Consider the following 14957-nt stretch of genomic DNA (forward strand, 5'->3'; position numbering starts at 1 on the left):
GACGAGTGACAAGATGCTTTTGCACATTGTTATTTTAATTTTGTTAATCACCTTTATTGTCATGTTTGACAGAAAATCCAGTGAAAATGCACAGTGTTCAAACACCTGTGTCCTGATGTAAATAATGATGAGTGTTTTTGTTCCTGCTGCTGATCACTGGCTGTGAGCGGGCATGTCAGCTGACTGCTGGACTGTCTGGGTTTTATGGATAAATTGCTTTTTGGACACACAAAGACATTTTTAAAGGTCACTGAGCTTTCAGCTGTTTGTTTTTAATATAGCATCACTTCACATTAAAAGCCTCAGTTCAAACATTCATATTTTCTTCACAAACCCCCCCGGCTGTGTTTCTGTCAGCTGCACGTTTGGATCGCCCCTTTAGATTAGATTAGATTAGTTCAGTTTTCATTAGAATTTAAACTGATATGAAAGTTATATATCAACAGGAGGTCAGCAGAATAAAAATCTGTCATGTTTAAACAACATGTCGACGTGGTTGTCGACTCTCTCCTGGGTTTAAATTTTAACAAACACAGAGTTCATATTACTGCCACGTCATTATGAAACCCACCAGAGTTCTGGGCGGGACACGCCCGCTGGGTTCAGGCTGGGGTTCTGGGTGAACAGCGGCTTACGTCAGCCGGGGTTATTATAGTTCACTAAAACCAAACTAAAAACTAAAACTAGGAGTGAAAACACATTCTGAATACAAACTACAATTTAGAAAAAATGAAAACTAAATGAAATGATATTGTGTTAAAAATAGAAATACAATAAAATAAAAATTTCCATAAAATGTGTTTAGTTTGATTGCTTGTCAATTTGGTCATATTTGTTGGCACTACAAGCAACTAAAGCGAACACACAAACTCATAAAAACTCAACTAAAACTAAACATTTTGAAACAATTAAAAACTAAAATGGTACTAAACTGAACTGAAAACAAAAATGAAAAAATAAAAACAAATGAAAAATACAAAACTTTAATAACTCAAATGAGAAACTAATTTTCTGACCAATCACAGTGCAGGTGGGCGTGTCTTGCCCAGAACTCTGGTGGGATCCATAATAACCATTCACGAACATGTTGTTGAAATATAAATGTTGATATTCTACTGAACTCCTGTTGATATTAAACTTATATCTGTATTATCTATATTATTCTTTATAAGGGGCGATCTAAAGAGGGTGTGACCCACGTGTGTTCAAAACTGCACAATTTATTACTCACAATTACATATATATATATATACATTTTAAAAAATCCATAAAAAAGTGGCGTGCTCCAGAAAGCGGGCGTGTGGCCCTACAGGGCGAGCGGGCGTGTGGCCCTACAGGGCGAGCGGGCGTGTGGCCCTACAGGGCGAGCGGGTCGCGGCGCTCGTACAGGTTGAGCTCCTCGAACAGGATGAAGCTCCTCAGTCTGGGAGGGAAGAGCCGCGAGTTCATGATGTCGGGGTTGTTGAGCCTCTTCAGCGTCAGCCGCCGTCTGATCTGCAGCCTGCACAGGTGTGTGAGCGAGCGAGGGCTGCCTGCACACACACACACACATACACACACACACACGCACACACACACATTTATTAACAGTTTATCGTTGCACACATCATCAAACCTTTAAGAAATCATTTGTCATCTACAAACATTTCACAGATAAATGGAGCAGCTCGTTTTCAACACTTGGTTAACGAGTAATAACTGGTTTGTCTATTATAAAGTTGCAACTGCTGCGTATAATAATTAGTTCATGATTATTGCTGAAAGCAGTGACTCTGTGGTTCAGGCGTTAGAGGATGAAAGCATTCGGTGCTGCCTGTGGAGAACCACAACCTCATGACTCAGAACCTGCACAGAAACCATTAAACAAACACATGACTCAGCACAGGAGGACCTGCTCCTCGGGCCATGACTCAGCAGTTTACCTGCACCTGAAAGAAAAGGGACACTCCCTCCAGGACCATCAGGTTCATATGTTGGACAGGAAGGACAGACGAGTGAGGGAAGCAATCTGTGTTCAGACAGAGGAGCCATCTCTGAACACCATCACACCACCTGCAACCTGCAACCTGTAACCTCCAACCTGCAACCTCCAACCTCCAACCTGTAACCTGCAACCTGTAACCTCCAACCTCCAACCTGCAACCTGTAACCTGCAACCTGCAACCTCCAACCTCCAACCTCCAACCTGTAACCTGCAACCTGCAACCTGTAACCTGTAACCTGCAACCTCCAGCCTGCAACCTCAACCTCCAACCTCCAACCTGTAACCTGCAACCTGTAACCTGCAACCTGCAACCTGCAACCTGTAACCTGCAACCTGCAACCTGTAACCTCCAACCTGCAACCTGCAACCTGTAACCTGCAACCTGCAACCTCCAACCTGCAACCTGTAACCTGTAACCTGCAACCTCCAACCTGTAACCTGCAACCTGCAACCTGTAACCTGCAACCTGTAACCTGCAACCTGTAACCTGCAACCTGCAACCTCCAACCTGCAACCTGTAACCTGTAACCTGCAACCTCCAACCTGTAACCTCCAACCTGTAACCTGCAACCTGCAACCTGTAACCTGCAACCTGTAACCTGCAACCTGCAACCTCCAACCTGCAACCTGTAACCTCCAACCTGCAACCTGCAACCTCCAACCTGTAACCTCCAACCTGCAACCTGTAACCTCCAACCTGCAACCTGTAACCTCCAACCTGCAACCTCCAACCTGCAACCTGTAACCTGCAACCTGTAACCTCCAACCTGCAACCTGCAACCTCCAACCTGTAACCTCCAACCTGCAACCTGCAACCTGTAACCTGCAACCTGCAACCTGTAACCTGCAACCTCCAACCTGCAACCTGCAACCTGTAACCTCCAACCTGCAACCTGCAACCTCCAACCTGTAACCTGCAACCTGCAACCTGTAACTTGCAACCTGCAACCTGCAACATCCAACCTGTAACCTGCAACCTGTAACCTCCAACCTCCAACCTGCAACCTGTAACCTCCAACCTGTAACCTGCAACCTGCAACCTGCAACCTCCAACCTGTAACCTGCAACCTGCAACCTCCAACCTGCAACCTGCAACCTGCAACCTGTAACCTGCAACCTGCAACCTGCAACCTGTAACCTGTAACCTGCAACCTGTCCTATCAGCCCTTCGCAGAAAGTTCAACCAACCACTGCCATCACCCTAGCAAGGAAGTTAAAGTCGATGCATGGAATGAATAAAAAAAATGCCGTGCTGATACAGTTATTTAAAAATGACTGTAAGCTACTTCATAGTCTCTCGGGCTAACATTAAAGCTAATTAGATGTCTGCTGAGTTAATCCTAAATAGCTATGCTGCTGTAAACAAAGTTATTGATTTACGGTGAAGCCATGACACAGGGTCAGGTCCTCTGGAAATCAACCTTTTTTTTTTTTTTTTTCATTTGAATCAAAAATCAAAATCAATAGCCACAAGGACTTTTTCACATTTTTTTTTCATTTGCATGTAGAAACAGAATAAAGTTCTAATAAGTGTTCTGTAATGTCTAATAAAGAACGAATATGCAACTAATATTCATGTTAATAAGCAAGGAACTCTTTAGTATCACTGATCATTAATTACAGTGCTTACTTACTTAATCTAAAGTGTTAATTTAAAAAAATGCTGATTTTGTGACATGGACATTGATCAGTAAGAGGAACGTGGTCTGTCAGGAGAGTTTCACAGGAACTCACTGAGGAGGTGGCAGATGTCGGGCCACTCGCTCTGCCTCTGCAGGATGAGCCGCAGCTTGGAGCACACCTGGACGTGGTTGACGTAATCCAGCAGGATCTGGACCACGCCTCCCGACAGGTGCATGAGGCAGCACAGACTCATGAACTCACAGAACTGCAGACAGAGGGCGCGGTCAGTCGATACCAATCAGGTTTTATTTCCCATTTTGCTGATGCAACAAAATTAAACAGTTCTGTGCTGTAAGGTTAAATTTAAGGCCCAAAGGGATGTTTTCTCATGGACAAAACTGCATAATATTGATGAACGGAGATTATTTTAGGGGTTTAATGACTATACGACTGGAGGGATTTTAAATAAGTTACTCAGTTGGTTAATCAGAAAAGGCTGATGCTCACTGGTATTTTCCCCTCTTGATCGTCTGCATCATCAAACGGGTTGTCATGGTTACAGTGGAAGCATCTCTCGGCCTCGTAGCCGCTGTTGAGCAGCAGCCGCATCATCACCTCGTCCTTCAGGCAGTACTGCAGCGCCGTGGGAAACACCGTGTCGCTCACCACCGTGAAGTAACAGTTCACGTCCGCCTTAGCGGCCAGCAGCAGCTTCACAATCTCGTACCTGCCGGATCGGACCGCCACCAGGAGGCAGTGTAGCGGGTCCAGGTCTGTTTTGGCGCCGGCGTCCAGCAGGATTTTGGTGCAGGAGGCGTCTCCGTTGGACACGGCGAAGTACAAGGCACTCCTCCTCATGTCGCGGTAGTTCTCGGCGTTGCGGGTGCTCATGCGGTAGTTGACGTCGAAGCTGCTGGCCAGCAGGAGCTGCAGGCAGTCGCTGTGGCCGCCCTCGGCTGCAGAGTGCACGGGGCTCTGACCCGCCTCTTTGATGGCCCTCCTCGAGGTCAGAGGGATCAGCAGCTTCACGGTGCTGTGGACAAGAAAACAGTAAGACCCTAAAGGTTGTGGTAACACTTTGTTTTATCAGACCACGAATTTCAAGGTAGGTAGGTATTTGAAATTTATTCAAAATTACCTTCAAATTACATCAACATTTAACTCAAAATTTATTGAAAACCAATCAGCAAGCTAACAAGCTAAATAGCTCAAGTTCTTCCCCTTCAGCAGCTGGAAACTGGCCGGGACAGCCCTACCAAGGAGCCAGCAGAGACTGGAAGAGGCCGTGGAGACACAGCTGAGCACGCCACCAGCACGCCATGAGCACGCCACCAGCACGCCATGAACATGCCATGACCACGCCACCAGCACGCCATGAACATGCCATGACCACGCCATGTCTGGTGTGACAGAGGAAAGGTCTCCGTCTCTGTTACAATAAGATAATGGAAGTGGAACTGTCAACTGGACAACCGGCTGGTCGCCTTGTCAGCTCCAAGCCACCATCCTAGTCCAAGTCTCTGTGAAGCCTGACCTCTAGTGGTGAAAAGTAGGATGCCAAGCCTTCAGTGGCCTTCAGTCTGTATAGTTTTTGGGTGAAGTGTTCCTTTAACCTGAACTGATTCTAATGAATAATTTTAATCAGATTCCATTGTCATGTTAGTCTTCAAATGTTCTTTCCAATGTGCTACACATTCATATACATAAAGAAAATAAGCAGGTGTCAGCCTCAATCATCAGTCAGTCCTCTAGTCGGCCACAACCCCAGTACAGAAAACCATTAGTGCAGAGAGTTAACAGTGTGTGTGTGTGTGTGTGTGTGTGTGTGTGTGTGTGTGTGTGTGTGTGTGCTGATGCAACAGTTTCTTCAGAGCACTGTACTTGCAGAAGAATAAAAAAAAGCAGCAGTTTCATAATAATCCCAGCAGGCGTGTGGCACTTTGGCCTTTCAGAGTTCTTCAGAAAGCTGAAAGGTAATTATAGCGCTCACATCAGGCCAGAACACGGGGCAAAAACCTCATTATCGCTCAGATTTCTGACAAAATATAATGTCTGAAATACAATCCTGACCTTTAGCTGCAGCTCCTCCATTAGGCCGGTCAGGAGCATTTGTAATAACAGCTGCATGTTTGCTGCTCCTTTTGTTTCAATCAGACTTTTGGTGCAAGACAAAGAGCTTTTAATTTTTTTTTTTTATGTTATTGTTTTGTTAGAGCGCCTCCAGAAGTCCAGCCAGTGTCATGTTTTTAAACTCCAGAGCACTGCGCCGAAAGACTGGAGGAAACTTCAGCACCGAAAAACCAAGAAGAACTGGAAGCTGCTTCGTATGCAATGATATGCAAATTATATGCAATATGTTGATTCTGTTTATGGCTGAACACAAAGAACACAAAGAACACAAAGACAGATTTCAGCAACTGCTTTTCCTGGGAAGCCAAAAAAGTATTTTGAATCTACATGAAGGGAAGAGGCTTCCAGCTCCTCTGTCCTGGTTTCTTATCTGACGGTTTGGATCTGGCACTGATTTCTGAGCAGATGTGTTAATTTTAGCGTTCTCATTTCTTTAACCCCTCTACGGCGTTTGGGTCAAACTGACCTGTTTTGAAGTTAAAATATGTAATAAATACCATCTAGTTTTTAACTGGAACAAGGCTTCATGACATTCTCGACAACAGTGAAATAAACACATCAGACCCTGTTGTCACCATTTCAGTGAACTCTAGAGGTCTTTAAAAAAGTGACAGGAGTTCTGGGTCAAAACAGAACAACAAGAGAGAAACTGTCTTGTTGGTGTTCAGGTTCAATATGCATTTTGGACAAAATAAACTCTGGTTAAGGCCAGTCGTGTGTGTGTGTGTGTGTGTGTGTGTGGACTCACTCGTAGTGGCCGGCGTACGCTGCCTTGTGGATGGGCAGGTGTCCCGTGATGCTGGGCAGGTTGGGGTCGGCTCCGTTGTCCAGCAGCAGCTGGACGCTCGCCACGCTCCCTGAGCCGGCGGCGTCCAGCAGGACGCTCTCGCCGTTGAAGGCCTGGGAGTTGACTCTGCTGCCTGGTCGGAGACAACAGGAGCAGCCAGGTGAGGACATGACGCTCACCTGGAGGACCAGGGAGGGGGGCAGCTGTTTGCCTGCCACGGACTGATTTTGTTCTTTTTGTGGCTTTTCTGTTGTTTTAATTATGTTTATTCTGATTATGGTAGGGAGCCTCATGATGAGCGCCGGTCTTGAGCTTCTTTGGTCTTCTTCGTATATTTTGTCTTTTTTTTTTTTTTTTAACTGACCTTTGTGTCCTCCATCCAATATTATTGTATGGAATCATGCAAATAAAAAAGTAAAGTGGATGTTTTTTTACGAGTGATTGTAGACAGTCGACATGAGACTGATTCTTCTCGTCTGGTTTGCTTTTCTATCTGCTCTTGTTCTGTGCACTGTTTTTGGATTTGCTGCATTTGACACAGTTTTAAAACAGCTTCCCTTTATAGATATAGTTTACTTTTATTCCTGTAACTTTCCATCCCCACAGCATGGGGGCAACATGCTGTGCTTTGGCAGTGGAGAACGTGACTGCACTGCAAAAATGCGAAATCTTACCAAGATTATTTGTCTTATTTCAAGTCAAAAATGTCTTATTTCTAGTCAAAATATCTCATTACACTTAAAATAAGACATGATCACCTCAGGCGTAAATTGTTTTTAGACAATTTTCACTTGTTTCAAGTGAAACCCAATTTTCACTTGAATTCACTTGAAACAAGTGAAAATTTGCTTGTTTCATTGGCAAAATTTGCCAGTGGAAAAAGTGAAAATTCACTTGAAATAAGTGAAAATTAGCTAGAAAAAAGAAACAAATTTTGCCAATGAAACAAGCAAATGTTCACTTGAAACAAGAGACAATTGTCTAAAAACAAGTTACTTCTGAGGTGATCATGTCTTATTTTAAGTGTAATGAGATATTTTGACTAGTAATAAGACATTTTGACTTGAAATAAGACAAATAATCTTGGTAAGATTTTGAGTTTTTGCAGTGTGAGCGTGAGTTTGCTGCTCACCGCAGTTCAGCAGGATCTCGATGATGTGGAAATGTCCCTGCTCTGCTGCCACGGCAAGCGGCGTCACCCCCATCAGGTCCTTCTGGTTGACCCGGCCGCCGTTCCTCAGCAGCAGCATCAGGATGTTCACGTTGCCCACCTTGGCCGCCTCGTGCATGGCCGTCCATTTCTTGCGGCAGACCTGCTCCACCCAGGCGCCGTGGGCGATCAGCGTGCACGTCATCTCGTACGAGTTGGCCCTCACCGCTGCAACACGAGCACAAAACCTGCATTTTAAATCATGTCAGAGCTGGCTTCTACAGTTTGACTTAAAGCGACACACAGAACAACAACTAGGATTTTGTTTTTTCTGTCCTTCTCGGCCGGCCTCACCTTCATAACTCAGTGCTGGCCACACCCACATGACACACCTACGGGAAAAGGTACACGCCCCAAAACAACCCAACGTCCCTCAAGAGACTGTTTCAGGTAAAGGGAGGATTCAAGCCTGAATAGATCCTGTGTTTGTATTGTTCTTTCAATGTCAAAACATGTGTATTGCACCTTTAATTCATCCTCATGCAGGAAATGTGCTCACTTTATGGGATTTGAAGTCAATACTTAAGATTTTATTTTATCGCTCTGAGCTCCTGCTCTGCAGAGCTGCTGCTGTCTGAACACTGGACTAAAGGCTGAGCTGCTCCAGGCTCCTGGCTCTAAAGGCTTGTCCTGAGTCTCTTCATTAGTCCTGGCTGTGTTTTGGGCGTAACATGCAGTAAACCAATCAGAGCGCCGTCTCCCATCCCCTTTAACAGCCAGGTGTGTCACACCTTGGTGGGTTGCTGTTCTAATGGAGGATGCTCCAGGTGAGAAGGAAACTTCTCTGCAGAGGAAACAGATCTGCTCGTCCACAAAGTGTGCGCCCCCTATGGAGGCCACCATCACTGTCTGATGATGAGCTTCAGACAGCAGAGAGACCTGCAGCACTGACCTCAGAGCTGCTGTTTGCTGCTCAGTCACTTTCAGCAGCGCAGCAACACTGCAGCTCATTTTAAGAGCAACACGCCCATGGAGCTCAGAGGGACACAAGACACTGTTTCCACAAGGGGGCGCTGCACGGGGACATGACAACTGAGCCGCTCGGACACTAGAAAAGACTCTGGAGTCGTGTTTGGAGCCGCTTTGAGCCAGATGGAAGAGAGAGCTCTAAAGAAAATGTCTGCTGCGCTGCCCTCTAGCGGTTGAAACTTTCAGTGATGTTGAAGCCCAGCCCTGCGTTCCAAATCGCATACTTATACTTTTTACTTTTAGTATGTACTGCAGCTGCCCTTACAAAGTATGTAGTTTAGTATGTATTGGGACATACTAATTATTTTTTCCCCAACTAAATAGTATGGTAGTATGAGTATTGGAACGCAGGGCTGGTATTTTATCACAGAAAACACACCTGCTGCGACGGGGTGTGGCCAGAGGTAAAGACACGTTTCAGCCTCTAGAGGGCAGTGCAGCAGAGGTTTTCTCCTGGTGTTGACTCTCTTTAAGGGCAGCTTTACACTTTGGAGAACTGTAATTGAGTAGCTTTTTGTGTGCTTATGTGTGTTATGTGTGTGTGTGTGTGTGTGTGTTCTTCAGTCTGGAGCTTAGAGCAGTGGAATTTGATTGGCTGGAATTTGAAAACCCTGAACGCTGTCCGTGTGCGAGCCTCCCGGTGTTTTACCCAGCAGCAGCGGCGACTCGTTCTTGCTGTTGGCGTTATGAGGCGAGGCTCCGTGTGTTAACAAGCTCTTCACATTCTCCACCAGGCCGGCTTTAGCTGCCAGGGTCAGCGGCGTCTCGCCCCCCAGCGTGGTCCTCTCCTCCAGGCTGAGCCCCTGTGCTGCCACTGGAAAAGACACAAAACACGTCAAGGTCACGGCGCAAAATGCCTGGAATACATACGTGACGGCCAGTTATGCTAGCCTGAGCTCTAAACCTCTAAACCTCTAAAACCGGGCGAGGAGCGGGCGGCATGGGGAGCGGCATCATGGGTATTTTAGGTGCTGAGGATTGCTGACATGCTGGCAGAGATGAGCCGGCCTGTGATTGGTTGGACGGCAGCATCACCTCTTGTCAGGTTTGACCTTGATTTAAACCATTTGCAGGATGATTTTCCATCATCTTTTATTCTGCGGCCCACTTAATGCTCCCACCTGCCTCGGTTTATTAATATCCAGCTGTCAGCCTGATATGAATTTTATTGTGGCTTGTCATCTTTGTTTATTTATTTGTCGCTGTTGTTTCCGCTTGTTAAGTTGGAAGGACTTTGCTTTCACCTCTGTTTGTTTGCAAGCAAAAGCTAATCTGACAGACACCATTAGATGTCTAATAGTTTTTAGTTATAATTATGTTGTGTTCGAGTGCCTGTGGGAAATCATCGGGTCTTCCAAGTCACGAAACCTGGAAGGCTGTGGGAAAACAGAAACTGTGCCGATGTGCTTTTTTTCTGGGTATTTGCTATTATTTGTGAAATTTGTTTCTTCCTGGTGCGGCGAGCCGGGACTCGTTGTTTCATATGTGGCCATAATCCTCTTTGTTGGTGTTGGTTTCTGTGCTAAAAGTGTGATTTTATGTTGGGAGCTCTTCTGCTGTGGAGGTGAAAGGAGACAAAGTGTTGTGGATTAGCAGCTAATGAGGAGACTTCACCAGCATGTGGACCCAGATCACACCCAGGGAACCACACACACACACACACACACACACACACACACACCACAGTAAAGGTCAAGTTTACTTTAATAAAAACATCACCTCATTTCTTGAGAAGTGATCGATGCTTATTAAATACCGGTGAAATCCAAAAACAAGCCTTTCTTGGCCAAATCTGTGGCAAAGTGGAAGAAAATTACAATATTTTATAGAACTAAATACATTTTTTTGGGTTCATTATGGTGCAAGGTTTCAGTGACATGACTCTTTGTGAGTTTTACCTCAGTATGGAAATAAAAAGAGTTCAACTTAAGTAAATGGATGAGAAAGTCAGTTTCTGTACACTTTCTAACTTAATCATGACTGACAGCAGGTTTCTTTGCATTGTAACTGTAAATGTCTCACTAATAAAAGGTCTGCTTTAAGGTGCGATATGATATAATTTTCTTTTGGGATGTTTTCATCTTCACTGTGAAAGATGTGAAGCAGTGAGCTGGTGAGTGAGAGCACCAGGTGGCTGGGGTGGGGGTGGGGTGTAAATCAATTTTCTGATCACAAAGCATCTGATGCTGCCAAGCTGAAATACCTGCTGTGACATCACTGGTGGGGGCATGGCCAGACATTTCAGCCCATAGAGAAAAAACTGTCAAAAAACTTGGTGCCCTATAAGCGCGTGCAGGAATGACCATGTAAAACACTGAATTTACAGTCCTGCAGCCACAGAACAAGCAAACTCATCCTGTTATTTCTGCAGTGCATCCATTAAAGCTGTCGGACAGAGTGAGGTGAGAGCAGACGGACACACAGAGGAGGCTGGACTTACGATGCAGCACCGTCTCCAGGACCTCCAGGATGGGCTGAGACGCTGCCCGGTGCAGGGGGAGCCACCCGCGGCTGTCCAGCTCCCTGAAGGCGAACGAGTGTCGCAGCATCTGGCGCAGCACCGACACCTTACCTGCAACACACAGCGAGGCCTTTAGGAGAGAACAGGCTGAGGATGAAGAAGGGCAGCAGGAACGTTCACGGCACGAAGCACGAGGCTGACCTGAGATCAAACACCCGTCAGATCTGATCGGAAAATAAAAGGTTTGCAACGCAGCACAGAGCTCAGGCCTTCTCTCTGAGCTGCTTCCTTCAGCACCGACTGGCCTCTTCCTGCAAGATCTGCACACAGTCTCCTCACCAACCCTCTCTCTCTCTCTTTCTCTCTCTCTCTCTCTCTCCCTCCTATACAGTGTGTCTGCCTGCTCTCTCTCTCTCTCTGTTTACCCGTCTGTCTCTCTCTCCCTGTCTGCCAGGGCTGTGATGCCTGGCACTCCCACTCAAACAGCTGCTGGCCGTGTGACTTTTTCAGAGGAAGCCAAGAGATTGGACACAGAAGAAAAACAATGCGTTATGCAAAAGGCATTTCAGTGTCATGTCAGACTCACCTTGCTCTATCGCAGCCAGCACTCTCAGATTTTCATCTGTCGCCGCCTCTAAACTAAACAGCAGGGAGAGGAAACACAGCCTGGTTAGATGTGTGTAAAAGCATGAAGTTTCGTTCGGTGGGGAAATCAGAGCGCTTCCTTACCTGGCCTGAGATTTGATGAAGGCATCCTGACAGGCGTCCTGTATGCTCAGCTGGATGATGTAGTCGTTGAGCTCGTCCTCACCAAACTCTTCATATGTGTTCATAACTCTGCAGGGAGGGGGAGGAGGCGCTCCTGTCAGCTGTCAGCACAGTCCACACACATTTTGCCCCGTATCAAAAAGTCAAAGTAAAGAGTTAACCCAGGCGTTCTTGCCTGGATTTGGAAGATTTTTCTGTCAGTATGAGCTGCGATGTCTCAGACAACTGACGACGGCTCCACATTTATGTAAAACAAAGCTACCGTTTTTCCCAGACCGTTGCAGACATTTTTCCAGACCTAAAATAATCTAATTAATTGATTCCAGTGAGATGCACCACAGAGCGCCTCAGGACGTCACTCCTTCCTGTGGCCATCAGACTTTTTAACGCCTCCCGTGGAGAGTCAGATAGAGACTGCAGAACCTCACACTGTCTACCTGCTTCTCTCACTGCAGTCACTTATACCTGCAGGACCTGACAACAGTTCAGCAGTGCAGTATCCGTGTTGATATGGTTTATATTGGTAGTGGTATATTATAATTTGTGCGATTAATGCACATATTTAGACACAATGCACATGCTTTTTTTTTTTTTTTTTTAATTCTTTTTACAATATTTTAAGGCACATATTTTCATATTTCTTATTTCTTTTTCTATTTCTTATAATTTAATTCTTCTCTTGATAATTTGAACATCTGCAACTGACCCAATTTCCCCTCAGGGATCAATACAGTCTTCCTGATTCTGATCATTTTCTGTATCCTGCAATATTTTTACAGATTTACCAGACTTGTATAGCAACCCTGCACGGCATGCTGATAAATAAAACAAAAAATAAAATCAGCATTCCCCAGTAACTCGTTCCCTCCAGCTGACATCCTGACCTGAGAGCATCTGCAGCCGTTCTGACTCAAACGTCCCTGCATCACCAACAACATCAAAATTCTCACCTGTGAGGTATGTTAGCTGCTCCCGCTGACAAGTCGTCCTCAGCTAACAGGAGAGAGTGTTTTTATATTTAGGCGTGACCTGCTTTCATGGCAGCCGGCTGCTCGGCGTGCATGTGACCCTGCCTGCCTGCCCGGCGGGCGTGACAGCCTGCAGACCTGCAGCCGCAGCTGCCAGGGAGCCGCAGGGCGTCTGCGCAGCCCGCAGACACCTGGCTGTTTATCTTAAATATAGTGGGGTTACACAGGCCATTGTGTGAGCTAAGCCAGGTCTTTGGCCCGCTGGCAGCTCGCCCACATTCATATCCCAGAAGGCCCCGGGCTTACAGCCGACTCAGGCAGCAGGTCACTGTCTATTGTTTCGTGGAAAGCAAAATGGGTCTATTTTTTCCAGCCGGGTTTGTCTAAGAAACATGAGATGACAGATTGTCATAAATTGAGTGCTGAGTGCAGGGAGCGAGTCCATGTGGGTCAGAGCTGCAGAGGACTGGCATGTGGAGCTCCACTGCTCTGAGCTCCTCTCTGCTCCTCTCTGCTCCTCTCTGCTCCTCTCTGCTCCTCTGCTCCTCTCTGCTCCTCTCTGCTCCTCTCTGCTCCTCTGCTCCTCTCTGCTCCTCTCTGCTCCTCTCTGCTCCTCTCTGCTCCGCCTTAGTTGGAACTGATTTTTGATGTTTACTGACTTTGATCAGCTTGGTTGGAATTGTTTTGAGTTTGGATTTCATCACCCCTCAGTTTTACCTCTGGGTCTCTGTAAAGCATTTTGTAACTTTCTTTGTGTTACATAAACTAAAAAAAAAAAAAAAAAAAAAAAAAAAAGATATTTTCTTCTTCCTCTTTGTCTTCTTCTTCTGCTTCTTCGTTTTCATTTTCTTCTGCTTCCTCTACTTCTTCTCCTCCTCCTCCTTCTTCTCCTCTTTTCTTCTTCTTCTCCTCCTCCTTCTTCTTCTCCTCCTCTTCCTTCTTCTTCTCCTCCTCCTCCTCCTCCTCCTCCTTCTTCTTCTCTTCCTCCTCCTCCTCCTTCTTCTCCTTTTCTTCCTCCTCCTCCTTCTTCTCCTCTTCTTCTCCTCCTCCTCCTCCTCCTTCTTCTTCTCCTCTTCCTTCTTCTTCTTCTTCTCCTCCTTCTCCTCCTCCTCCTCCTTCTTCTCCTCTTCCTCCTCCTCCTCTTTCTTCTTCTTCTTCTTCTTCAGATGTGACAGTGGGCATGAAGAACCCTCCACCGCTAGCTGGGGCCAAGGAGGTGAAGTGTGTGCCTCCTGGCTGCAGGCTGGGTCGGCCAGGCCTCCCTGCCTCGGGGGAGCAGCAGATGCACAGCAGCAGATTAGAGGAGCTTTCGAGGAGCCGGCATGTCGCCTCCTGCTCTGCCGCCTCCTGCCTCTATAAGTGCAGCTCCAAAATAGCAGCAGGCCATACTGTTCGACACTGCGACCCCCACAGCAAAACCTAAAGCTGGGTGGCCACTTCTCATCCTGACAGAACGGACTGTGGCTTCTTCTTCATTTGGTTTAAATACAGGAGTCAGACAGGAGCCCCAGTCAGTCAGCACACATGCAATCATGACCGGAGTACTTGTAATGTTACAGCTACCACAGTATTATTAGATAGACAGACAGATAGATAGATAGATAGATAGATTTATCCCAAATATACCTCTCAACACTAAAAGCAGAGAGAAAAATTAAACACAACAAACAACAAAATAAAGTGGATCAGTGCAAAGGATATAAGAGGAAAAGAAAAACGTGTGCATGCCCTCATAGTATCAGCCTGACTGATCTGTGTATTGTTGTTATTAGTAATCAATACCACATATAGGCTACATTTATGTGTGTGTGTGTGTGTGTGTGTGTACGTTTAATACAAATTTCAGTGTAAGGCAGCTCCATATAGCCTACACTGATGTATAATACAGGCCTACATATGAGTGATATTGTTTATTATATACATACCATATTTTGTACTATAGATCAGTGGGTCCGTTTAGCAAAACACTCATAGTTCAGTCAAATAAACTGCTGGACATGGAATAATTAATTCGTTTAATTAACTAATTTCGTTGCATTATTATACGTATATGATTG

The 14957-nt window shown here is 45.8% G+C and overlaps 1 protein-coding gene across 1 annotated transcript; it reads right to left on the bottom strand.

Annotated features, from left to right (window-relative positions):
- Positions 1–1356: 1356 nt before the first annotated feature.
- On the bottom strand, positions 1357–11997 carry LOC115361022 (ankyrin repeat and SOCS box protein 15-like). The gene is made up of 9 exons (XM_030054259.1): positions 11894–11997; positions 11751–11803; positions 11144–11275; positions 9353–9517; positions 7657–7902; positions 6486–6657; positions 4115–4640; positions 3719–3872; positions 1357–1532 (listed from the first exon to the last, which is right to left on the bottom strand). Exons 1-9 carry the CDS (start codon positions 11995–11997, stop codon positions 1357–1359), a joined length of 1728 nt encoding a protein of 575 aa, XP_029910119.1.
- Between the last annotated feature and the right edge of the window lie 2960 nt (positions 11998–14957).

Source organism: Myripristis murdjan, chromosome 6, assembly GCF_902150065.1.
Source record: "Myripristis murdjan chromosome 6, fMyrMur1.1, whole genome shotgun sequence".
NCBI lineage: Eukaryota > Metazoa > Chordata > Actinopteri > Holocentriformes > Holocentridae > Myripristis > Myripristis murdjan.